General features: G+C 35.3%; 2 protein-coding genes and 2 non-coding genes across 4 annotated transcripts; 2 read left to right on the forward strand and 2 right to left on the reverse strand.

Moving 5' to 3' along the window:
- Positions 1–5,657: 5,657 nt before the first annotated feature.
- On the reverse strand, positions 5,658–8,344 carry LOC104210380 (tubulin beta-1 chain). Its single transcript, XM_009759274.2, has 3 exons — positions 7,802–8,344; positions 6,629–6,898; positions 5,658–6,540 (listed from the first exon to the last, which is right to left on the reverse strand). The coding sequence occupies exons 1-3, from the start codon at positions 8,202–8,204 to the stop codon at positions 5,861–5,863; spliced, it is 1,353 nt and encodes a 450-aa protein (XP_009757576.1). The 5' UTR covers positions 8,205–8,344; the 3' UTR covers positions 5,658–5,860.
- Positions 8,345–12,224: 3,880 nt separating this feature from the next.
- On the reverse strand, positions 12,225–17,377 carry LOC104210381 (uncharacterized). The gene is made up of 13 exons (XM_009759275.2): positions 17,197–17,377; positions 17,004–17,091; positions 16,652–16,838; positions 16,443–16,533; positions 15,411–15,446; positions 15,186–15,284; positions 14,457–14,587; positions 14,262–14,310; positions 14,047–14,136; positions 13,913–13,966; positions 13,137–13,202; positions 12,645–12,742; positions 12,225–12,558 (listed from the first exon to the last, which is right to left on the reverse strand). The coding sequence occupies exons 1-13, from the start codon at positions 17,272–17,274 to the stop codon at positions 12,489–12,491; spliced, it is 1,137 nt and encodes a 378-aa protein (XP_009757577.1). The 5' UTR covers positions 17,275–17,377; the 3' UTR covers positions 12,225–12,488.
- Positions 17,378–17,682: 305 nt separating this feature from the next.
- LOC138890982 (small nucleolar RNA Z161/Z228) lies at positions 17,683–17,780 on the forward strand. The gene has a single exon (XR_011407344.1). It is a non-coding gene; the product is annotated as a small nucleolar RNA Z161/Z228 (small nucleolar RNA).
- Positions 17,781–17,871: 91 nt separating this feature from the next.
- LOC138890975 (small nucleolar RNA Z105) lies at positions 17,872–17,942 on the forward strand. Its single transcript, XR_011407337.1, has one exon. It is a non-coding gene; the product is annotated as a small nucleolar RNA Z105 (small nucleolar RNA).
- Positions 17,943–26,016: the final 8,074 nt, after the last annotated feature.

Below are 26,016 nucleotides of genomic sequence, written 5' to 3' on the forward strand. Positions count from 1 at the left end.
TATGTATTGCTCTTCAATATGAGTAGAAGCACCATCAAAAGAACACATAAAAGAAAGTGTTATAGACTCACTCAGTAGCTTATATGATGCATGAGATTTTCTAAAATTACAACTGCATTTGACACCCCTTTCAATTCCACATACATGCTCCGAATCATACAAATTTGCAAATAAACAGCTCCTTCTTTTTATAGTTTCTTCAAACAATTTATGTGCCTCCATGTTCTTTGTAGAACCCGCTAGGGCCCTGAACTCAAAACTAATTCCCGGATATCATATACAAGGATCCCTCGCTGGTATGGGAATGGTGACAATAAAGAAATTAGCGCCAGGATCAAATGGATATTGCCTCAAAATATGACGATCAGTGAATCCCACCGTAGATTTCCCATGCTCAACATCAGGCATTATTTTATCAGAAGGCTTGTCACTTGTTGGAATGCTATCCTCATTCTTCATGATAAATTTATCAAGACATAGATTCTCAACAATCTCAAGCTCCACGAAAAATTCAGCAAGATACACGTCTTTAGAGGATGCAATTTCAATTTTCTGTTTACTAGAGCCACAAGCAAGAGAAGTTGCAATAACATATATCTCTGATGTATCTATTTGGGGACGTATATTCCCAACTGAATTAATTAGAGGTATGGAATCCTCTTTGTTGTCATCCAAATCTGAATTGCCCATCTTCTCTTTGGTTGAGTTAGCAAAACTTCAGTGCCTTCATCAACTTTGACTAGTACAACTGCATCATCGTCCTCACCTCGGCTTTAGTAGAATCACTTGTTGGTATTCGTGTTTTATCATCTACAACATTATCAGTTTCCCTATTCTGCTCTTTCCCAAACACCTTGTGGGTAGAGTTCAGTTTGTTGCAGTCCAAGCGTGGATTCCAGTATTGAGGCGAGGGTGATTTGTCCATGGCACTCCATGGAGGGATAGCTGCAGCTTGTGTTGGACAATAGTCCACTGTGGTAAGCTTCTAGAGAAAGGCTAAACGCATGTCAGGTGCTTCCTGACTCCGAGTTCGGTAATGAATAAATAATTTTTCCACAAAATGGCCCCAATCCGTAAGTTGTTTGTTTCGATATAACCAGCAATACCAATCCAAAGCCTCGTCATCCAAATATAAAGAAGCCAGTGACAATTTATTATCTGAAAGAATGTTATAGCGTGTGAAATACTGCTCTACCTGAAATACCCACGTCGCAGGATCATCACCGCTGAATCTGGATATTTTCACCGACATAGCTTTCATGGGCAAACGCAACCCAAAGCGAGACTGATAAGCGGTTGGAGCCATTTTCCCAACCACATTTTGTAACATACACCTGATCTCAACAATATCCTTGAAAAAAGGATTTGTCACTTCCTTCACAGATGCATCAATGAGAGCCTTGAGTTTGAGTTTTTGGTCCTCCATTGAAGACCTCTCAATGAAAGCACCAATATAACAAACCAGTTTTCAACACTTCTATTACTTCAACAGTGACAAGAAATTACAACTCAACTCAAAACTATTACAGGAATTAGAGATACTAAACTGAAATACAAAAGATAGAGAAGAAAGGATGAGAAGCTCAGACTATGAATGGAGATGAGAGGATACAGACACTCGAGAAAGAAGATGAGAAGTAGACATTTTACTCAACAAATAATATGCATATCGTGTTTCTCCCCCTGGATCCCAAATATAACGTACTAGTATTCTATTTGGTTGTTTAATCATTGAGCCTTTACCTCTTGGCCCAATAGTCCCAATTAAATTAGCCTCATTCCACATTTCTGGCCCATAATCTCTAACCAAGTCAGATTGGCTCACAACACCCTCTCTAGGGATTTGTATTTGTGTGTAAATCTGGCTTGCTATATGAATTTTTTTTATTACATTTACTCCATGATTGCGTTGTTTTCTGTTAGTTTGATTAAAAATGAAAGAAGGGTATGCAAATAACGACAATATTATTCAGGATATGAGAAGCTCGAGCTCTCTTAATATTGATGAAGCCGAGCGATGTTTTGTCCTTGTACTTCCATGACATATGCATATGTCCCTTCCTTTATTTTTTACTCTTTTATCTTCGCTTATTTTTTCTAATAATTTACAACACGAGGTGAATATTATTTCTTCCTTTTTCTAAATTTAGCTTTCGGCTTCTGCTTTCTTTATTAATGAATTTAAAGCGCACTTGTGGTATAAAGTTAGCTATCGAGAATTATTTAGAAGGAATCACGAAATTCATGTTTATATATACTAGTCTTATGATACGCGCATTGCGCGTGCACCCTATATTAATAGGTACTAATTTTGTTGAAAATTACATAAATATTATTAAAGAATATGATGCAATCATAAAATAAAAATTATAAGTAAAAATATAATTTCTAAAAATGATGAATATTGATCCTATAACAATCTCTGGTGTCTTTTTTTGTCAAGAGTATTGCTTTGTTATGAAATCATAAACTCATAATTATTGGTTATGTTTATTGCTTAGCTGCTAGACGGAATTGTATGCTTCAGTTGTGATTCATTGTGAAGGCAATTAGAAGAATATTGTACTCTTAAATTTCTAATAATTTTTTAGTAAGAAATTATAATTATGTTACATAGTTTATACCTGAACATCGCGAGTGAATTTTTGGCTAACATCATGATAGAAATCAGATTCATGCCCTTTTTAAACAGTAGTAGAATAATACTTTAAGATTTAAAAATTATATTGACTTGTTTGGATTATAAACATAGAAGCACGTACAATATAAATATTAGAACATTTACATTACAGTTATGCTAATAAACTACATAGGGAATAACTTTTAATGTAAATAAAGGGTAAAGTGACATAAAAAGTAAAAAATTACCTAACATATGCTTGAAGTTTGGGTTATGAACACCCAAAAAATATCGGCTCAGTGAGAAAAAGAAGAATCAATTGAACGAGCTTTTAAAGGGCCCTTCAATAGAAAACAAAGTTATGCCCTAAAAGAATTCCTTTTTTAACTTAAACCTATATTTAGATAGTTCAAGTAAAAAAAAATATTTTATACATGGTAAACTTTTAATTGCTCTAAAGTTTTAATTACTACGATTTCATATCTAGTCCAAATAAAGAAAACTTTAATAACTAAAATTTTAATTAATTTTTATGTCCTAAATATTAGAAAAATAATTAATGACTATTTTTTCTTTAGTAATTTAATTTATTATAAAAATTATTAAAATTAGTGTTAATATTCATTTTTTACTTCTCAAATAAAGATATTTTGTTTTGAAATCTGTTAGACTTTTTTGTCTTGTATTGTAGATCAATGAATTTATAAAATATTTTTAATTTAAGGTACTGTTAAAAATAAAAGAAATAGATATTAGAGCTCTTAAAAGGAGGATACACTCCTTTTTAACACAACATTTCAGGTTTCTAACCTATAACTCAACAATAATATAGACAAATTCTTGCGTTTAGTTATTTACCCATTCAATCTAAAGTAAATTTTAATTGATTTTAAAATTTTAAATATTAATATTTCTTGGTTTTAATAAGGAAAGAGTTAATAACGAAAACTTTAGTTGATTTCAAATTCCTATATATTATGAAAATAACTAAATAACTATTTTTCAGTAATTTTTTAAGGTAAAACGGATGAACGATATTTCGCCAAAGGACTTCGTGCTTTTGATATATTTTTAAAAGATAAAAATTATAATTTATTTTTAGATATTTGTGTTTGTAGAATTATTAGTGTTTTTGACTCTTAGCAACTACTTTTCTCTCTTATATTCTTAAATGTTTTCTTATTTAGTTATTGTATTTATTGAGTGTAGTTTTTAAATATTATACTAAAAGGTTGACAAATGGAAAAATATTGTTTTAGTAGAAAAGTAGTTTAACTATAACAAGGAAATGTATTAGGCTTAAAATTGAAAGCATTCTTCGATAGATCAACATTCATATGTTCAAGTGTTTTAAATTGAGACCATTTGATCTTTATTCGTGAAACTGGTTGCATTTATTTATATTTTTGTTACATACTCTAAAAGAAAACAAATTCTATAATATAAATATAAACTGGTTTTTAAATTTTATAAATTAGGACTTTTTACACAACTAAATAAGGAAAGATTTATAAGTAAACCATACATTAATTTTCATGTCCTAAATATTAGGAAAATGACTAAAATGATGATTTTGTACAATGTAAATTTTATTTTTAAAGGATAAAAAAGGCGAACGACATTTTGCTAAAGACCTTCGTGCTTTTAATATAATATAGATATACAAGTTTTGTTAAATCTACGGCTCATTAAATTGCAAATAATTATTTGCAAGAGGGCACAGAGAATATGATTTATATTTTGAACTTTGGGTAATATTTGGTGCTTTCCGTGAGATTTTATGATATCTTTGACCAAAGGGAACTTACGGACTATGTCATTACTGTAAACATTATTAATTAATTGAACTAATTATAAATATTAGAGTGGTTGCAGGCCCAAAAGAACTGCTACAAAATGTATTTGTGATTTTAGTAATGCCTGTGGTTCTTTTGTTGACCGTTACACTCAACATAGAAATAAAAATACTTCATTTGTTCACTTTTACTTGTTCACTATTGACTTTGCACGCCCTTTAAAAAATAATAAATAATGTGCATAATTTACCATGATACTCATCTTAATTGGTATATAGTCTTAATAGATTTGAAAAATAATTTGAAATGAGTAATTAATGCTAAGGGAAAAACAGAAAAAACAAATTATTTTTCTCTTGATATATGAAAAGTGACAAGTAAAAATGAAAATTTATTTATGGAATACTTCGCAAGTAAAAGTGAATGGAGGGAGTAATTTTTTTATTTTTTTTTGGCACAAACATTAAGTTTAGAAATACTAATAAAAAGGTGAAAACATATCTATTAGACTCGCTAGTCAATCACTCTATCCCAAATAAAAATAAAATTCTAGTTGGCTGACAATAATGGTTCTTACAGAAAATTCTGAATGTCTAGGTTTCAAGAATTTTTGGTGATAATTTAAAACATAAAGTTTGCTAAAGATAGAGTTTAGTTCCAATTTCGAATCAAAAACTCCAAAAGAAAGACTGAGTTTAAAAATATGTAAAAAGAAGTTTCATACACTTTTATCAATAGCTAAATCACCATAATGTTCAACACAATTAAGTTTTTGTACACGACAAAAACTCTGCATCTATTGATTGATTGATTTAATTTTGAAGAAGAAACTCACAACTCTGACCCTCTAATTGCAAAAGAGGTACAATTTCATTTGTTATTTCAGCTCCTCTAGGGAAAGAAATTAAGGCATTCTGAATATTAAGTCATGCACGAAGCATTCAATAGCACATAAATTTCAAACGTTCATTGTGATTTGTTGTTTCAAACCAACCAGTGAGGTGAAAAATTCAAACATTTGACCAAGTAGAAGTAATCTTAAGCTACTTTTCTGTTCATTACCTAATTAGAAAATCAGTATAAGAAAATGAGATAAAAACGATGAATCAAATAGAAGTAACAATAAACGTTATGAAATCATATATTACGAAGAATATTTTTCTATCCAGAGGAATATTTATATATAATAGGAGTATAATGCTGTTAAAAGTTATCCCAAGTGAGTGCCAGAAACAGCGAGATAACTGCAAACACCATCACCCTTTACTCTTTAAGAAGCTACTGTAATACAGTATGCTCATATTTAGACCATTAAGAAACATTTCAATATTCAATTCTCACCAAATCAAAACAGAAAGTTCAAGTGAAAAGGAGACAATAGAAACAATAACAAGTCCACTTGGCAGAAACTTAACAAAAGCAGCAATATTGAATTTAGAAATGTCTAGGATTCATAATGCTCCTCAGCGCCCTCCTCTTCATACTCTTCCTCATCATCTGCTGTAGCATCCTGGTATTGTTGATACTCTGCAACCAAATCATTCATGTTGCTCTCGGCTTCAGTGAACTCCATTTCATCCATTCCTTCACCTGTGTACCAATGCAAGAAAGCCTTGCGCCTGAACATGGCTGTGAACTGCTCACTCACTCTCCTAAACATCTCCTGAATGGAGGTTGAATTGCCAACAAATGTGGATGCCATCTTCAGCCCAGTTGGTGGGATATCACATACACTAGACTTCACATTGTTAGGGATCCATTCAACAAAGTACGATGAGTTCTTGTTCTGCACATTGATCATTTGTTCGTCCACTTCCTTTGTGCTCATCTTTCCCCTAAACATGGCAGAAGCTGTCAGGTAGCGTCCATGACGGGGATCTGCAGCACACATCATATTCTTGGCATCCCACATTTGTTGAGTAAGCTCTGGCACTGTGAGGGAAATGTATTGCTGCGATCCGCGAGAGGTCAATGGTGCAAAGCCCACCATGAAGAAATGAAGACGTGGGAAGGGAATTAAATTCACAGCCAACTTTCTCAGGTCTGAGTTCAGCTGACCGGGGAATCTCAAACAGCAAGTAACACCACTCATGGTTGCAGAGATCAAATGGTTCAAGTCACCAACTGCAAGAGAAAGAGGCAAAAATTTATTACATTTGCTTACTTAGCTTGCAGATCGTACTGTTTGTAAACACCAAGGAGAAATACTTACAACTTGGAGTAGTGAGCTTCAAAGTCCTGAAACAAATATCGTATAAGGCTTCATTATCAAGGACCATACATTCATCAGCATTCTCCACCAGTTGGTGCACAGACAGTGTAGCGTTGTATGGTTCTACAACAGTGTCAGACACCTTTGGAGATGGGAAAACAGAGAAAGTGAGCATCATTCTGTCTGGATACTCCTCCCTTATCTTGGAAATCAATAGAGTTCCCATGCCAGATCCAGTCCCTCCACCAAGTGAGTGACAAACCTGGAATCCTGATCCATAAAACAAAGAGTATATAACAATCAATAGTCGATAATCAACTAACCCTGAGTCAGCAAGCAGTAATAATTATCTAAAGAGGATCACCAAATTGATACATTGGACAAATATAGAAAAAAGCAATCAACAGATTAAGCAGAGCATAGAATAATTTATTCGATAAAGGAAATTGACAAATGTTGCCACCAGTCAGATCCAGATACAAAATAAGTTTCATTTCTCCAGCATCAACTCTAAGAGAGTATGACTAGTGAGATGCATACGAAAAAGTAAAATGGAATACAACCAGAACTAGGTTATAATGTTTTATCCTTCTGCTAATCTAAAGAACCACATGCTTTCATTTGTGTGATCTATGAGAACTAGGCTCCGGTATGAACATTAGAATGTAAGCGTATGAATTAGCATTATCACTACCTTGTATTCAGCTAGTAGTTAAGATCAAATATAGCCAACTGTACAATTATAGACACATTCATAGACAATATAAGCAAGCACTCGGAATCAAAACAAAAAGAGATCAAATAAAGCCACGTTCATAGAAACAATAAGGATGTGATTCATGAATGAAACAGGAAAAAGGAATCAAATGTAGGTACTGTCAACTGTAAGCACATCCATCGGACCAATGAGCATGTGATTTGGAATGAACAAGTGAAATAGATCAAATATCGGTGCTGTTAAGTATAAGCGCATACATCAGAACAATGAAGACGCGATTTGGAATGAAAAAGTGAAACAGATTCAGTATAGGCACTATAAGCACATTTCAATAGAAACAATGAGCACGAGATTGGAAATGGAAACGAAAACAGATCATATATAAGCACTATCACAACCGTACGCAATGAGAATTCGATTAGAAATGAAACACGAAAAAGGAAGCGAAAATAAACCTTGCAAGCAATCACAATTCTCAGCCTCTTTACGAACAACATCGAGAACAGCATCAATCAACTCCGCTCCTTCAGTATAATGACCTTTAGCCCAATTGTTACCAGCACCGGACTGACCAAAAACGAAGTTATCAGGCCTAAAGATCTGTCCGTACGGACCAGATCTGATACTATCCATAGTACCAGGCTCCAGATCCATAAGAACAGCCCTAGGAACATAACGACCACCAGAAGCTTCGTTGAAATACACATTAATACGTTCAAGTTGAAGATCCGACTCAGCGGCGGTGCCTTTGTAACGGCCGGTAGGATCAACGCCGTGCTCGTCACAAATAACTTCCCAGAATTTGGAACCGATTTGGTTACCGCATTGGCCGCCTTGAATGTGTAAGATTTCTCTCATTTTCTCTCTTTTTTGGAGGAATTTGGAAAATTGAAATGGAAAATGGAAAATGGAAAATGGAATTAGGGTAAGAGAGAAAGAGAGTGTGTGAATTTAGAGGGGTGGGGATTTGAGATATTTCTAGTGGTGAGTTTGTTGTGGTGACAGGCGGGAATACATACACACGATATAACTGCTGGACCCTTGTTGTAGGGTCAATATGGGTCCCACATTGATCGCCGATTTTTTTGCCCTCCATTATTTCTTTATTTCTTTTTGTTAGCTAGTTAGTGGTGAATACGAAATAGTAGTAATTACTACAATTTATATTATACGCATTACACACGACAACAGTTTTTGAATTATATCATTGAGATTATTCCTTCCTTTAAGCATGTAAGAATATAATTAAGTAAATACAATCGTACTTCGTTTGACAACTTAAGTTTTTAAATACCATAGTCACACAATTTAACATGTTATCATAGTAGGTAAAAATTTGAGTTCAAGTCTTAATGGTATCTCCTTGGTCCATAAAAGAAAGAATTGAGTCGCAATAAGACCCGTCACACATATAATTATATATAGAAATGTGGTATTTAAGTTTTTAAATAGAAATTTTTACATTCCTATACACTATATGAAACTATATTTCCCTCCCTATTCAAGTTTTGTCATAATTACATTTTATATACTCAATTACTATTTATGTACATTTTAAGGGAATTAATGATAATAATTAGTGTCCTAAAATTACTCTAATATATCTTTCACTCCCCAATGTTTCTCTCTCCTCATCCCCCCCCCCCACGTATCTTGCACAATAGAGCAGCAATTCCACCATTGACAACCATTAAAATGCTTTGAAGCATTGAATTCGAATTTGGGTTTTAAAAAAATATTGTTTGTTTGGATTAGATGTTGCAAAGAATTGAGAATTCTCTCTACGTCTTCTCTATCTCTCAATCCCAAATTTCAGTAATGTAAAGCAAAGGAAAAAAGAGCAGCAATTCCACCATTGACAGTCATTAAAAAGTTTTGAAGGTTTGAATTTCGAATTTGGGTTTTCAAAAATCATTATTTGTTTGGATTGGGTGTTGTTACAAATAATTGGGAATATGGTTTGGAGTTTATATCTCAATTTTGAGGGATTTTGGTGAAGATTAGCCTTGATTTTGACTGAATTTCATATTGAAACTCGAAGAAGAAGAAGAAGAAGAAGAAGAAGAAGAAGAAGAAGAAGAAGAAGAAGAAGAAGAAGAAGAAGAAGGAGGAGGAGAAGGCATGGCATACATTATATTGCATAAATTGTAGTAAAATTGTAGAAAAATTATATTCTGTTGTGTATATATTTTCCTTTTATTTATTTAACTATTGTATGAAAGTTGAACAACATTGTATAAAAATTATATTTAAGTTGTATGATATTGTAGTTGTATATAACTGAGTAGAAATAATGTATGAAAATTATACATAAGTTATATAATATATAATTAGTTGTATGAAATTTATTTTTACTATGTATAAATCAGATAAAAAATATACAAAAGATATATTATATAAAATTTGTATTTAAGTTGTATATTATTGTAGTTGTATTTAACTGGGTAGAAATAATGTGTGAAAGTTGTAGATAAGTTGTAGATAAATTATATAATATATAATTAGTTGTATGAAATGTTTTTTTATTACGTATAAATTAGATACAAAATATATAAAAGACATATTATATAAAATTTGTATAAAAATTATATTTAAGTGGTATTATATTGTAGTTGTATATAACTAGGAGGTGAGAGAGGACTTTGGCAAATGTGTATTCGTGGATGTACATTGCTTTCTTCTCGAGTAGCTTTTGGAGAGAATCCAGATTCGACGCCATCTCCGATAGATTTCTGATCGCAGCGCTCCATCTCTCACTCCCCACGCCATCTCCGATAGTATGATTGAAACGTATGGTCTATTTTTTTGTCTTCCCCTTGTCTTTTCAAATGCTCAGCTTGATTTTAAAGGATTGCATTTTTATGGTAGCTTCCTTTTGATAAATACAGTGGTCAGCGACATTGTAAAAAAGAAAATAAGAAAAAGTTTATAAGGAAAAGAATATCTTTTTGCTTGCTTGTTATTTTCTTCCTTTGATTATTTTTTTAATTTGTTGGTATTTTTTTGCGATGTTGCTTGATGCAAACGAGTCTACAACGAGTTAAGCTTTCCAAAATTATAATAGTGAAGAAAAAAAGTAGTCAAGATATTTTAAGGCGGAAGAGAAATATGAAAAGAGAAGAGGAGAAAAAAAAAAGGGTGTAACTAAATCCCTTAATTGAAGGTACTAATAATGGATTGAGAACCTTTTAAGGTGAAATGTATATATTTTGTAAACAAAACTTGTGTAGGTAGAGTAATTTACTAAACATGAACATTTATGGTAATAAAGTTTTCAATACTATATAGGAATGAAAAAATCCCTTTTAAATAAGATAATCATATAACAACAACAACAACTCAATGTATTTTTAAAAGTGATATTTGAGAATGATAGGATGTACGCAGCCTTATATCTGTTCTAAGATGACAGATAAAAAGGTTGTTTATGATGGAGAGATATAATCATACGCTTAAACAATATAACTTTCTCACTTCTCACACATCCTAGTAAGGCTTGAATTGGGTCAAGTTCTCTACTCGATTGATTCATTTCTACTAATATATATAAGATAGTCAGCAAGAAAATGGATGTGCCTTGGTGTTGGAATTACTCTATTTTTATCTTTTTGTATCACTCTTGCTATTTGATGTTGTTTCTGTTTCGATTCTGTTATTATTATTTTTTCATGACTTCTTCACTACTATATTTTTTTTTTCTTTAATGCAGTGATTTTGCTTATGATCCGTTGGAAACACCCTATCTACCTATACAAGATAAAGGTAATGTTTGCGTACATACTATCTTTTCCGGTCCCACTTATGAATTTCACTGAATATGATATTGTTTCCTTTAGAATTTTTTTTGGTTGGATCCTTTAGAAGTTTACAGTAAGTAGTTCCTTTCTAATCTTGTCAAAAGTGGATAAAAAGTGTTCAAGAATGTTTTCGTATTTAAGGTGAGACAATAAGAGTGAAAGTAGAGCAATTTTGAAACTAAAAGCAATCATTTGGATCTAAAAACTCAATTATTGTCATTTCATCACTGTGAAGCTCCATTATTTACTTCACGTGGTTCTGTTTTCTTTTTCTTTTTATTTATTGTTTTCACGGGCCAGACCCAACGGCCCATGTCATAAACCCTACCGCCAGTGAGGTTCTGCAATTTTTGCGGTGTTGACAGCTACGTGTTTTTTGTCTCAATTGCGCTATAAGGTGTGTCTACTTGCATTTTTCTAGTAATATATCGTGATCACCATCTATAGTATTTTCACTATGTTTATATGAGTGCCCAACACCATCCACTCTTGTACTAAATGGGGACAACAAAGTTGAGATCTGAACAATAGAATAATTTTAGGCTTGATCTCAACCACATAAGACAGATCTAAATCGGGTTATGAGATATTAACTCTCCTTTGATTACTTTCAACTCGAATTATGCATAAATACTTTTAAAAGAATATTAAAATACTATAGTAAAATCATAAGTATGCTGAGCTCACTAACTCTAAAATCTAAGATTTACATTTATTACGCCATGACGGCAATTTTTTTTTTTTACATTGTTGTTGCTACTGATTATAACTTTATTTCCATTGTTCCTTAAGCCGAGCATCTATTGGAAATCACCTCTTTACCTTCACAGGATAAGGGTAAGATTTACATACACATTATTCTTGTTGGCCAAAAAATTTCAATTTAGCTATTTCCTTGTCCTTAATCACTGACTAATGATGTTTAACGATCTAATAAATACACCAAATATGACTGAGTATTGACGAAATATGTAATAAAACAGTTTCTATTTGTCACCTTTTGATATTGTTCAAAGAATCTTCTTTGGAAATGGAACTAGCATTTATTCTTCAAAAGATCCAAAAAGTTTAGAAGGAGAAGGGTATGAATCTCACACAAACTTTCTTGGTATGCTATTATCATAAGCTCCTTTAATTACACAAAAGATTAGGATCACAAAAATTGTTCTCCACTTAGAAAAGCAGGGGATAGAGCATGCAAAATTAGGAAGCTGTTCGGTCCTTGTAAGGTTCTAACTTCTGCACATCTAGAAACATTACATTACAAACATCCACAGTCTAAAAGACTTGGAATACAGAAACATCACCAAAATATAAAACAAATGAACTCTTGTAAGCGCTGCTTTCATCGGTTCTGAAGCATGGTTTCATTGCAGTATTTCTTGAAATTCAAGCATTCTTCAACAAGGAAATCGCTACAAAATTGATTTCAACAAGTGGTATTAGCGACCTAAAGAGCAAACCTTCCCAACTATACAAGCAATAACAAGTGGGAACTTACAAGATCCGCTCAGCCATATCTGATATTTCCCATCTGGGACTCCATGGATATTCAGTAATCACCGGAGACTTGATGGGCAGAGCTTGAGAATTAAAGTGCTATACAAACATGCCGGTGCACCACACATGCACAGAGATGAGCAGTGAGTCAATTGACAGCACCGTCAGAATATTTTAGGCAAAGTAAGCACAAAAAAATGAGAGGGCGAGCAAAAGCTGAGAAGTTTTGCTCCTGTTTTATCACGGATGTGTGGGCGAGATTTGGAGCATAAGCACTTATCTTTTTCACAAAAACGGTATGTGAATGAGAATACTATAGGCTCATGAAGACAATACTTAAAGATGCTTAAGTATTGCAAACTACCAAACTAAAATATTAGAAATCCCATCATGTCAATGAACTTTCATAAAATAAGGTGCATGGAGAAAGAACTTAAAATATGGAAAAGGAAAGGCGGCATCAACATAGTTGAATGGTGCCAAACTATTTTACCTGCGAACTCTGAAACATCAAACTTGGCTGCTGCTTAGGGAACTGAAGTGGGATGGCAACATGAACCTAACATATCAAGGGCCTAGTAAGATATATTTACCAATAGTTGCTACATCAATAAAACATTCCAGATAAAAGCAGCACAAATGATGATATTCAATCATGGGGAAATGGTCTTCGGTGAGAATTTAAGACATAAAACTTTTGCTTATCTCGTGGAAGAACACAGAAAAGAGCAACACGATATGCTGGACAAATTGCAATTATAGGTAGGACCATGACATGTTTTTCTATGTTTTGTTGAGTTATTCTACCATCGACACAATATGTTTTGTTGGTAAAGTTGTTGTCATGTGACCATGAGGTCACGAGTTCGAGCCATAGAAACAGCCTCTTGCAGAAATGCAGGGTAAGGCTGCGTACAATAGACCCTTTGTGGTCCAGCCCTTCCCCGGACCACGCGCATAGCGGGAGCTTAATGCACAGGGCTGCCCTTTTTTTGTTGAGTTATTCTAAGAGATTCATTGTCTATCTTGTGTTCAATGCTAAGAGTTTGCATTAATTTCAAATTCTAACTCAATTTCCCACAATTTTCAAGGTAACAAGACTTCTTCCTTTTGCCCCTCTTCTCTAAAGAAGCAAACACTGAAACTTATGCACCCATTCCACCCAAGCATATGTCTTAAATAGCCAAAAATAAGATTCTTTCAAATTTCACATCAAGAGAGAAATTTCTTCTGTGTGTTTGTCTGCATATAAGTCAATGGAGACCATACCAGAAAAGTAAATACCCCAGAGGAAGATAGAAAAGTCGCTTTCCTGCAGAAAACCTGGCATAAAAAGAAAGGAGCATTACAGCATGTTATTCTATCAGCAAACATACAATTACAATGGAATTAAGGTCGCATACTGGATCGGCTTCTACTGGCCTTCCAAAAAGAGGAGCTAATGCCATAATGAGCTTCCTTCTACTTTCAACGGATGCAACTGCATCTTTAATCTGTCAAGAGTAGATGGACAAAAATGGAAAGAGGAATTCAACAAAAAATAATTTGGTATTTTATTTTTATTTTTTTTAAAATTATTCGGCTTGAATTTTTATGGATAAAAACTAGTGAAGCTAACCTGCGATTCAAGCATTTCTTCTAAAGTTGGAAGGTACTCAGCCATGCACCTAGATTTATTAATTTATAAAGAAAAGAATTATGAAGATGAAATGACACAGCAACTTTGTTGGAAAGGAAAGCAGAATTTGGCATCCCACAAATAGGAGAAAGGTGGATTAGATTGCCAGCTTCTGCAACAGTATTCAGAACTTACATTCCATCCAACCATGCAGGAAGCCTAAAATCATCAATTGAGAATAGAGACTTCAATTCAGAAGAAGAAACCAATTTCAAACGTGGAGCAGAAGGAGCACTGGAGTATTTTCTGCCAATCGGATATATAACCTGTCACATTATTAAAGCTAATCAAATCAGAACCAGGAAAGAGAAGGAGAAATTACAAGCGAAAAATGCAATTAAGCAAAAAAATGTAACCACAACGACAAATTACAAGCCAAAAAGACAATTTGACCTACAAAAACATTCCATTTTCAATAACACTTAAATGATGCAGCATTAAGAATGAGATGAAAACAAGTAAACAACAAAAGATGCATGGCGCTCTTTCACAATTATTTTACCTCAGCAAGATACACAAAAATAAGGTAGGGCACAAATATCCATGACAAATGTGTCTCGATGCTCCAAAATGATGTCATGCTTATATTCCTTCAATCAATGCTTTCTCCTATTGTGGTTCTCTACGAGCCTAATTTTTATAAAACACAATCTTCATTCTTTTAATAGGTTATATGTATTATTTTTACAACTAAGCTATTTCAAAAGAAAGCAAACTATAAATATATTGTAACGACCATGACATAAACCATAGACCTTTTTTAATTTATTCCGGAAGATATGAGGATCTACTAGTGTCTTCGTCTTCTGTTCATATATACAGAGAAATATAGGCAAGTATGGCAGCATTATTCAGAAAGCCCACCTGTAAGTATATCTTTTGCTGATGGCGCCATGTGGATCCAACAACCATTTTGTTCAAATCCAAATCCAGCAAAGGGACAGCGAATTTAACCTCTTCTGGCTACACTACAATTTAATGGCATAGAACCATCCATATAGTCAAGATCAAGTGTTATGCAGGAGAATCATTTCATGTAAGAGCAGAAAACGGGATTACTTAATGCAGGTGTTAGTTACAGTGGAGTACCTTATCAACATTTGAACTCAGAGACATTTCAATTCCCTGCAAATGATTAAGAACAGAACAGTGTATTAACTACAATTTGTTATAACTTGAGGAGAAGAGGAGGGCGTGGGGCAACGACAACTCTTTTCAACCCCTTCCCACTCTATGGAAATCTTTCAATCGAATCAATTAGGCAAGAAAATCATCAAGAATAGAGTTAATTCATGCACTCAATTGAGCCGTATAAATCCACCATGATAATGCTAATAGTTAAAACTATAAGCACTAGACCATCAAATACCTAAGAATTGAAATGCAGAATCTTTAGGCGACAGGAAAAAAGTGACTGTGACCTTTTCAAGATCCAACTCACAACATAATGTATCCTTTCAGAACAATTTGGTCTGCAGTCAACAAATCTTCCGACTGTCAGATACAGCTAGTTTCAATATACACCTTACTAATCAACCAAAGACACTCCCAATACTGAAGTTGAAATCTATGGATGTATATAAATAGCATACTGAGAATTTATACAATTTAGAGAGTTAAGAAACTATTGCTACAACGTCCTCTCTCCAGAATTGACAATGCCTCCACTGATTCCCAGTAAGAATTTCAGAATTTGAGGATGTATAGAGTTCAGAATAAATGCTCTCTACAAGAACTACCATGATGCCTAGAATCTATAGAGTTTCTCTTTCAGCTTTTGTTTTTGCTTAATGAAGTATTATTTTCGCTTCTTCTTCATAAAGAATCAAGTACAATTTGCAGTCAGACAAGCAAGCCCGTACTCCTAAAGCAATAAGTAACCTAGCTCCCCCAGAAGGAACTTCTGATCCCATATCCTCTGCTCACACTGGAAGCAACTTAACAGCCTCCAAGCCACAAAAACCAACAAGCTCACAAGTTTTGGAAAAGAAAATTGAAGCTAATTTACACAACACAGTTTCAATTTTACAACTCAACTAAAACCACAACGATCATCGTTCTACTACAAAATTAGGTGAATCACGCCAAACAACAATGTGATGATCAAACTGGAAGCTTTACCTCTCTGGCGAGCATTGTGCTGATTTCAAACTTCAACCTGTCATCATCAACTTCTTCAACTCTTTTCTTTTGATACGCTTTGTACAACTCCCTAACAACCACATAAACTAAAGCTCAGCTCTTCTTTACCATTTTTTACGAAAAAGTTACTACTTCTCTTCATAATAAATGCTCTGTAAGTAAGCATTAATAAACAGTAAACAGAACACCTGAGTTGCAGAACTAGAGAAAACAGACGAGTCGGGTCTCTACTATTCCAATCAGTAAGAGGATTCTTCAATGATTTTGAGTCACTAGCTTCGCCAATAACACGATAGGGCCGAAAATTTTCATCTTCCGGCCCAAATATAACATCTGGTGCTGCCAACGGATACGCTGCATTATAAATCACATCCCCTGCCCCAAATTCAGGTAGTTGAAACAGTTAAGAAGAATGTAAATTAGAAAAATACAACAGCTGATTGAAACGTATATTAGAATTACAAAAGCTGACTGAAATGCAAATTAGAATTACAGCAGCCGATTGAAATGTAAATTAGAAAGTTAAAAGAATGAACTCACATTTGATGTAATCGAGGCAAAAGGGGATGACTAAGGAGAAACGATCAAATAAACCAGTGTTTTTGCCTCCTGGCCACATATTCTCCACCTGAAACATGCTCCAAATACCAAATTTTGTCAGTGAATAATCTAATCATAAGCATGTTAAATGAAAATGACCTAATTTTTTGGGTGCAAACACATATTATCTGACCTTGACAGAGAATGGACAGTGTGTGACTAAGTAATTCAGCTGAGCAGCGATGATGGGAGGAATAGAATCGATCGCCATGGTAGCACTGAATCGTCGGAAGTTTACACAATTTGCTTTTGTTCCCGTCGGAGTTTAACCGGTTCTTCTTTTGATCCGGCGACGAACCGATGGATATTGGATAGGCCTTAATCTGATAATAACTCGTTGGGCCTATTTTTCTAATTATGGGCCTCTAGAACTAACATTTAAGCCCAATTGAAATTATTGAGGTTAAAATGGTAAATTCAACTTCGTAATTGAAACCCTAAAGAATGAAGCTCCAACACTATAAATATAGTTCGATTATCTCCTCCTTCAATCGTGCTCATTGTTTATCAGTGCTTTTTCATGGCGGAAAATTGTTCTTTTTGAGATTCAATTTTTCGGTATTCTCTGTGTTTTATTAATTTTCGTTTGCTGTAAATTTTTTCTCTTTTTATTGTGGTGAAACCGAGTGATGATTTTGGATTAATATTCTCACGACGGTCGTCTGAGGTACCTTTTGTGTACCTGACTGATGTTAATATCCAAATTTTCTGATGGTTTTTTATTTCTTCAGTGAAAGAATTATTATTTTTGTTGTTTAAATAAAAAAATTTGCTAAATTTTGTTTTCAAAGTTGTGGTTTTTACAAAGCGAGCATAATGATGATAAAAAAGTCAATTCCGATTATTTATGAAGAATAACCAACCTCCTACTCATTCTGAATGCTCGCCTTTATTTCTACTTTAATTTTCCCTTTGATTTAACTCTGGTCATTTTTGCAAAATCTATACGAATATCCTTTTCCATTTGATTTGACTCTGATCATTTTTGCAAAAACTATACGAATATTCATTCAATTCTGAATTGATTGTGAGCACGATGAGGATAAACATGTATGAGGTCGATAGATCATTGATATCATAATAATTTAACAATTAGTCCTTTTCATTCTGAGTGCTTCTTAGGTTAGTTTTATAATTTAACCTGTGAAAGTGTGTATAAGGGAAAGGGTCTGGAGTTTGACTCTTTGGCAACTGAAATAGCCATGCCTTAGGGATGAATGCAGAACCCTATATCAAACATTATTTCCTTCTGTTGAATTCTGGTAGGCTTATTTGATAAACCTACTGGAACATCTTGGAGTGAAATACTTACATATTAACTAATTTATTGTATTTTATTTATGTAAAGAAAGTCACCCAAAAAACGGGGTGAACAGGAGAGAAGGAGAGGGGAAGCAAACAAGAGAGAGAAAATAAATTAGAAAATAGTTTATTTTTTTAAGTTTTGACTATATAATGCCAATTGTTTGGGGATGCCTTTGTCAAACCTAATATAAAGTTATAAATTTACCAATTCTTCGTGTGTTGTCATCTAGTGTCATTTTCTCCAAATTGAACTCGGAGAAAAAAACCCAAATCAAATGAATTAATTTGTTCCAACTCTAGTTTACTTGAAAAATGTAAAGTCATTTGAAATATATAGTTACTTGTACAATAGGAGTAAACTTATATAAGATTAATACTCGTTTTATGAGAGATATTATTTTATGTTATTTTGAACATTTCACTAAAGTTCATTAATAGTGCAAAGTAAACATAGGACACAAATTTGTCACGATCCGGATTTTTCACTCTCGAGAGTCGTGATGACTCATACTCGTGAAAGCTAGGCAAGCCGAATATTATAAAATTATTACACTTTTTATTAAATATATTCGACAATTTAAAATAATAAGTGATTAAACAGCGGAATAAATTAAGTAACTAGAATGCGGAAGACGAAAAACTTAATAATTCAACCAAACATTGCTACATAATCTGAAGTACAATACTATCCAGAATTTGGTGTCACAAGTCACGGACTATCTAAGAATACTATAAATAAGATTTGAATAGAAATACAAAAGTTTGTCTCTGAAAAGTAAAAACAGAAAGAGAAAAGATAGGAGGAGACGTCAAAGCTCACGGACGTCTGCAGGACTACCTCGGGTCGCCTGAATGGACTGAAGACAGCACCCTCACTACGGTCCAAATGCTCCGGTATCAGTATCTGCACACAGTGCAGAGTGTAGTATCAGCACAACCGTCCTCATGTACTGGTAAGTGCCTAGCCTAACCTCGGCGAAGTAGTGACGAGGCTAGGACCAGACTACCAAATAATCCTATGCAGTTAAATCATATACAACGGAAATAGAAGCAAATAATTACAGCTAAAGTTGTGAGGGAGAAACATGCTGTGGGGAGTAACAGATAATAACAGAATAACAGTAGAGAAATGTAAGGAACGTCATAAATCAATTACCAGCAAAAGATAAGGAAATAAGAAGAACAAGTACACATGTAATACCGTTGCAGGCGTGCAACCCGATCCCATTTCATATAGTACCGTTGCAGGCATGCAACCTGCTCCCATTTCATATAGTACTGTTGCAGGCGTGCAACCTGCTCCCATTTCATATAGTACCGTTGCGGGCGCGCAACCCGTTCCCATTTCATATATTACCGTTGAAGGCGTGCAACCCGCTCCCATTTCATATATTACCATTGCAGGCGTGCAACTCGATCTCATTTCATGTATTACTGTTGCAGGCGTGCAACTCGCTCCTATTTCATTTATCAACACCAATCATAAAAGAATCCTAGCAAAGGAACAATAGCATAATAACAATATCCCGGCAAGGGAACAATAATATCACAACAACATCCCGGCAAGGGAACAATAATATAATTCTCATATGAAGCATGAATAAACCACAATGGAGTCATAAAAATTACAATACAAGACTCACGGGCATGCATGACACTGACGTATAAATACTCGTCACCATGCCTATATGTCATACTCCACAGTTAACACGTAGCAAACAAGACACGACTCCTAATCCCTCAAGCTAAGGTTAGGCCAAACACTTACCTCAAACTTCCACGGTCAACTCAAGCCTCAAACGCCACTTTTCCTTTAAAATTCGCCTCCAAGTTACTTGTATCTAGTCCAAATTAATATAACAACATAAATAAATGCTAAATAATTCAATCTCAATGCTAAATTATAGGTTTTCAATCATTTTTCCCAAAAAAATCAAAAATCGACCATGGGCCCGCCTTGGTCAAAACACGAGGTTCGGACCAAAACCCGATCATCCATTCACCCACGAGCCCGAATATGTAATTAGTTTCGGAATTCGACCCCAAAATGAGGTCTAAATTTCAATTATTCAAAAAGCCTTAACTCTACCCAAATCCCCAATTTTCTACTCTTAAGAACATGATTTAGGCCTAGAAATCTAATGGGTGTTAATGGAAATTGAAGAAAACAAGTCTAAGAACACATATATATGTTTTTGTGGTGAAATCCCTCTTCAAAAATCACCCAAGTTCAAGTTTAAGTGAAAAAGTTATGAAGTTTTGAAGAAATCCTGTTTTGCAACTGTTTAAAATAACTGGGCAGGGAACCTATGCGTTCGCACATGATTGGATGCGTTCGCATAGAACAAATGGTGACCCCCAGAATTAACTCTATGATATCGCGGACCTAGCTATGTAATCGCATAGAATAAATGATGACCCCCAGAATTAACTCTATGCTATCGCGGACCTAGCTATTCAATCGCATAGAACAAAAACCTCGACACCAGCAAACAACAAAAACACCAGATTTTCTAAGTTTGAATCACCCCCGACGCCTATCCGAAACTCACCCGAGCCCTCGGGGCTCTAAACCAAACATGCACGCAAGTCTAAAAGCATCATACGGACTTGCTCGTGCGATCAAATCGCCAAAATAACATCTTAAACAACGAATTTAGCATAGAAATCTAAGAAAAGTCTCAAAACTTTCAAAGTATTAAATTTCACAACTACGGGTCCAAATCACATCAAACGACTTCCGTTTCTTACCAAATTTCACAGACGCGTCTTAAATGTCATATTGAACCTGTATCGGGATCCGGAACCAAAATACGGGCCCCATACCATAAATTTCAAATATAGTCAAATTTCCAAAAACTCTTATATTTTCAGTAAAATAATTTCTTTCAAAAATTCATTTCTCGGGCTTAGGACCTTGGAATTCGATTCCGGGGATACACCAAAGTCCCATATTTTCCTACGGAACCTCCGGGATCGTCAAATTACAGGTTCGAGTCCGTTTACTCAAAATGTTGACCGAAGTCAACTTAAATTTAATTTTAAAGGACAAATTAATATTTTCATCACATTTTCACATAAAAGCATTCCGGATATACATCCGGACCGCGCACGCAAATAGTAGTGAGGAAAAAGAAGGCTTCTAAGGCCTCGGAACACAAAATTTACTCGTAAATCAAGTGATGACCTTTTGGGTCATCACAAAATTAAAATCACTTCTACAAACTCAAACTCACAACTCATAACTCATAATTAGCCATGCACTTACGCTATTGGTTGCAAATACTGTTTAACTCAATTATAATAAATTTGCTCCTTGTCACTTCGAGTTCGTTGCTTCATTTGGCAAACGACGAGTACTCTTAAATTTAGACATCATATATTCCTATTGCATTAAAATCAACCTCATCTTAAGAGCGTCAAATGTATAATTTGTGTTGATGTCTAAGTAAAGAAAGTCATTTGTTTTATTTGTTTAAGAAAGTATTGAGCTTTATGGTCAAATTCATTGTCTCAAGTTTTACTTTGCTTTGTTATTATCAATCTTCGTCTCTTAATTGTCTATATTCATTGATCAATATTTCATCGTTTGGCAAGTACACACCAACATTATCCCCAGGGTGTTAATTTTTAAAATACAGGCAGGCTTCTCAAAAGTCATACCTAGTATTGAGGGGCAGAGCTAGGGGCGAAAACAGGTTCGATTGGAAAATTATATTGTGTGTATATGTGTGTGTGTGTGTGTGTATATATATATATATTCTTAGTTTCTTTGCGTGCTTATTTTTTATATTTTTTTTAATTCCCTTAATGAAAATTGTGTCTCGGGCCCTATTAGTATTTGTTTTTATGAATGAAGTTGAGTTTTGAGTATGGAATTCCTAGAAATGTGGCTGTTGTTTGAATTAACAACACTATTGCGCTCCTAGAAATGTGGCTATGTGCTTTGGCACTTTTTAACTCAAGACTATTTTACGAGACTTCTCTTTTGGGGCAAGTGTAGGTGTAACGACTCGGCCGGTCGTTTCATGAGTTACAGTCCTGTTTCTCCCATTCCTGCTTCTTTAGTGTTATTCAACTGTATTTCATCATAATGTGTTGGTTGGTTCAGGTTTGGAGTGGTCGTGGAGTGGAATGAGGTATTTAGTCTCTTATTAGAGCTTAAGTTGGAAAAGTCAATCGGATATTGTCTTATGAGTAAAAGGTCTCAGATGTGGATTCTGATGGTTCAGATAGCTTTGTTAGGTGATTTTGGACTTAGAAGCGTGTTCGGAATGTAATTTGGAGGTCTGTGGTAGATTTAGGCTTGAATTGACGAAATTGGAAATTTGGCATTTTCCGGCCGTCAGTGAAAATCTTGATATCGGGGTCAGAATGGAATTCCAGAAATTGGAGTAGGTCTGTTGTGTCATTTGTGACGTGTGTGTAAAATTTAAGGTCATTCGAAGGTGATTTGATAGGTTTCGGCGTTGTTTGTGGAATTTGAAAGTTTTTAAGTTCTTAGGCTTGAATCCGAGGTGAATTTGGTATTTCGATGTTGTTTGGAGTGTTCCGAAGGTTTGAATAAGTTTGAGTAGTGATATATGACTTGTTTGTATTCTTTGTTGAGATCCCGGGAGCCTTGGGATGATTTCGGATAGTTTTCGGAAATATTGGAACTTGGTTTGAGCAGCTGAACTTTGTTGCTTCTGTCATTTCCGCACCTACGGATTGGGGACCGCAGGTGCGAGACTCGCAAAAGCGAGATTTGGACTGCATATGCGGAGAATTGGAAATCTGAGAAAAACTGCAGGTGCACACCAGGACCGCACCTGCGAGATGTTGACCGCAGAAGCGGGTTCTGGAATTTAAGTGGAAACCACACCTGCGATAGAATTTCCGCAGGTGCTGCGTCGCAGAAGCAACTTGGAGACTGCAGATGCGGAAGTCGCTGGGCAGAAAGTATAAAGGCCACCTTCGCGAGTTTTTGCTATTTCTTCACCATTTTTGGATGAGTTGGAGCTTGGGGACTATAATTCCAAGAGGGAATTAAGTATTTTCAGTGAGGTAAGCTACTGGGACCTTGTATCTTGTTTTTATGGCGATTATTCCATTATTTAATCATGATATTATTGGAAAAATTAGAGAAGAAATTGGGAGATTAGGACTTGAATTTTGCATATTTTTTATAAACTCTATATGATATATATGTGTTTTAGAAATGATTCCGTTAACTTGGGCTAAATGCCATGTTTGGTGCTTTATGCCGTAATGTTTGGACCCTTCGGGGCAATTTACTATTATCCCCATACTGTTTTGATTCAAAAGCATATCTTCAGTCATGATTTTTACCTGTTTATTATTTTATTCAGTTTCATTACTCTACTTTTAAATATATAAAAGTTGTTTGGGCAGAAATCCCTGATTTTTCACTAAAATGCCCGAGTGGCTGTGAGGTTGATGAGGTACCTATTGAGCGTGAGTGCTGATTGATGAGAGTTGAGTCACATGTGATTGGGAGGCTTGCCCGAGGAGCTATATATATGAGTGGTACTTTGCCCGAGGGGCCTGTTTTATGAAATTACTATTTTTACTCTCCTTTTATTCTGAGCCTCTATTGAAAATGTTGAATAAATGTTTTAAACAACTTTCATCGAAACTGAAGTTTTTACGAGATGTTCGAAATTTAATTACTGAATTGACTTTGTTATTTCCACCGAGATTTTCATGTTATGAGATGTATATGATTTCAAATGCTCGTCGCTGCACTCGACCTTTATTTATAATTGTTACATACTAAGTTGGTGTACTCACGTTACTCCCTGCACCTTGGGTGCAGATCCAGGTGCCAGGGCATCCGAGTGAGAGTTGTTCCTTACCTTCAGAGCATTACGGAGTTAACAAGGTATCTGCACGACATTCGCAGCCTTGCCTTTCTCATTCCTATCTATTAGTATTTGTTTTTATCAGACTCATCTTGTATTGAGTAGACGGTATCAGATTGTATTTTAGTGGCTCATGACTAGTGACACCGGGATCGGGCGGTGGTTGATGTTTTGCATATTTGTTTTTGCTTGTTTTGAAATGTTTAGACGAAAGATTTGTGATAATATCTGATTAGCAAATGAATTAAGAAAAAGACTTATTTATGTTATAAATGTCGAATCGTCTAGCCTAGTACTGCGATAGGCGCCATCATGACCGGGGTAGTTTAGGGTCGTGACAAGTTGATATTAGAGCCTAGGTTATATAGGTCTCACCGTACATGAGCCGGTTTAGTAGAGTCTTGCGGATCGGTACGGAGACATTTGTACTTATCTTCAAGAGGATGCGGAACCTTTAGGAAAAACTTCACATTCTTGAATTCCTGTCGTGTAAATCTGTTGATTCTATTAACTAAACTTCTGTATTATATTCTCTCACAGATGGTGAGGACACATGCTACCGGTCAGGGAGGACAGCCACCAGTACCACCAGTGGGGCCACTAGAGGCCGAGGTCATGGTCGAGGCCATGGTAGGGGTAGGGGTATAACCCGTACAGCAGTTAGGGCAGCACCTGCAGGTCCACCAACCGCTCCAGTTTACGATCAAGTCCTAGTTGCGGATGCTCCAGCAGGACCAGCTCAGGAACCGGCCATGCCGATTGTTATTCTAGGCCTTCAAGAGGCCCTAGCCCAGATTCAATCAATGTGCATTGGCCTGGTTCATGCGGTCTCAGTTACTACGGCCACAGCTACTTCTCGGGCTAGGGGAGGCACCCAGACTCCCACTGCTCGCACACCTGAGTAGGTTGTGCAGGGACTTCAGACCTGGGGGCACCACCAACCTAGCTGGTTGTACCTACTCAGGATTATGTTGTACCAGTTATGCCAGACGACGAGCACCATCGATTGGAGAGGTTTGGTAGACTTCAGCCTCCGACTTTCAGTGGTGCAGAGGGCGAGGATGCCCAGGGTTCTTGGACAAGTTGTCACACCTCCTTTTTACGCACCCGCAAGGGTACAAGGGAGTTTTTTCTGATTAAAGGACGATCGAAACGAGATTGGTTTAATTATTTCAGAGTCGCCACTTGGGAGATTTAGGGTGTCCCAAGTCACCAATTTTAATCCCGAATCGAGGAAAATAATGACTCTATATTACAGTCCGCGTACCAGAAATCCGGATAAGGAATTCTGTTAACCCGGGAGAAGGTGTTAGGCATTCCCGAGTTCCGTGGTTCTAGCACGGTCGCTCAACTGTTATATTCGGCTTGATTATCTGATTTTATACAAGTGTGAACTTATGTGCAAAATTTAACTTTTAACCGCTTTTATCATTTACTGTTTTTATCAAGAATTGCAACGTTGTGAAAATGTATCTCGAACCGCGTTACAATCAATGTACCCGTGGTCGTCGACACACTTTGACTCCGTTGAGATTTGGATTTGGGTCACATCAATGTGCACCCGAGTTTAAGGAAATTAAATTATTAAAGGCGCGCCTAAAGCGACTAGCGTATTTATTTTGGGTAGGACCGTGGAATTTTACTAAACGGTCCATCCCGAAGCCTAAACAATTTTTAAAGCAATATTTATTGAGGGCCCCGCAATTTGTATTTTTATTTGGCGAGGCTCACCTCGTTCTTTATTTCTAATGAATTTGCAACGTCATGGACATGCATCTCGAACC

The sequence above is a fragment of the Nicotiana sylvestris genome, chromosome 4, assembly GCF_000393655.2.
Source record: "Nicotiana sylvestris chromosome 4, ASM39365v2, whole genome shotgun sequence".
Lineage (NCBI taxonomy): Eukaryota > Viridiplantae > Streptophyta > Magnoliopsida > Solanales > Solanaceae > Nicotiana > Nicotiana sylvestris.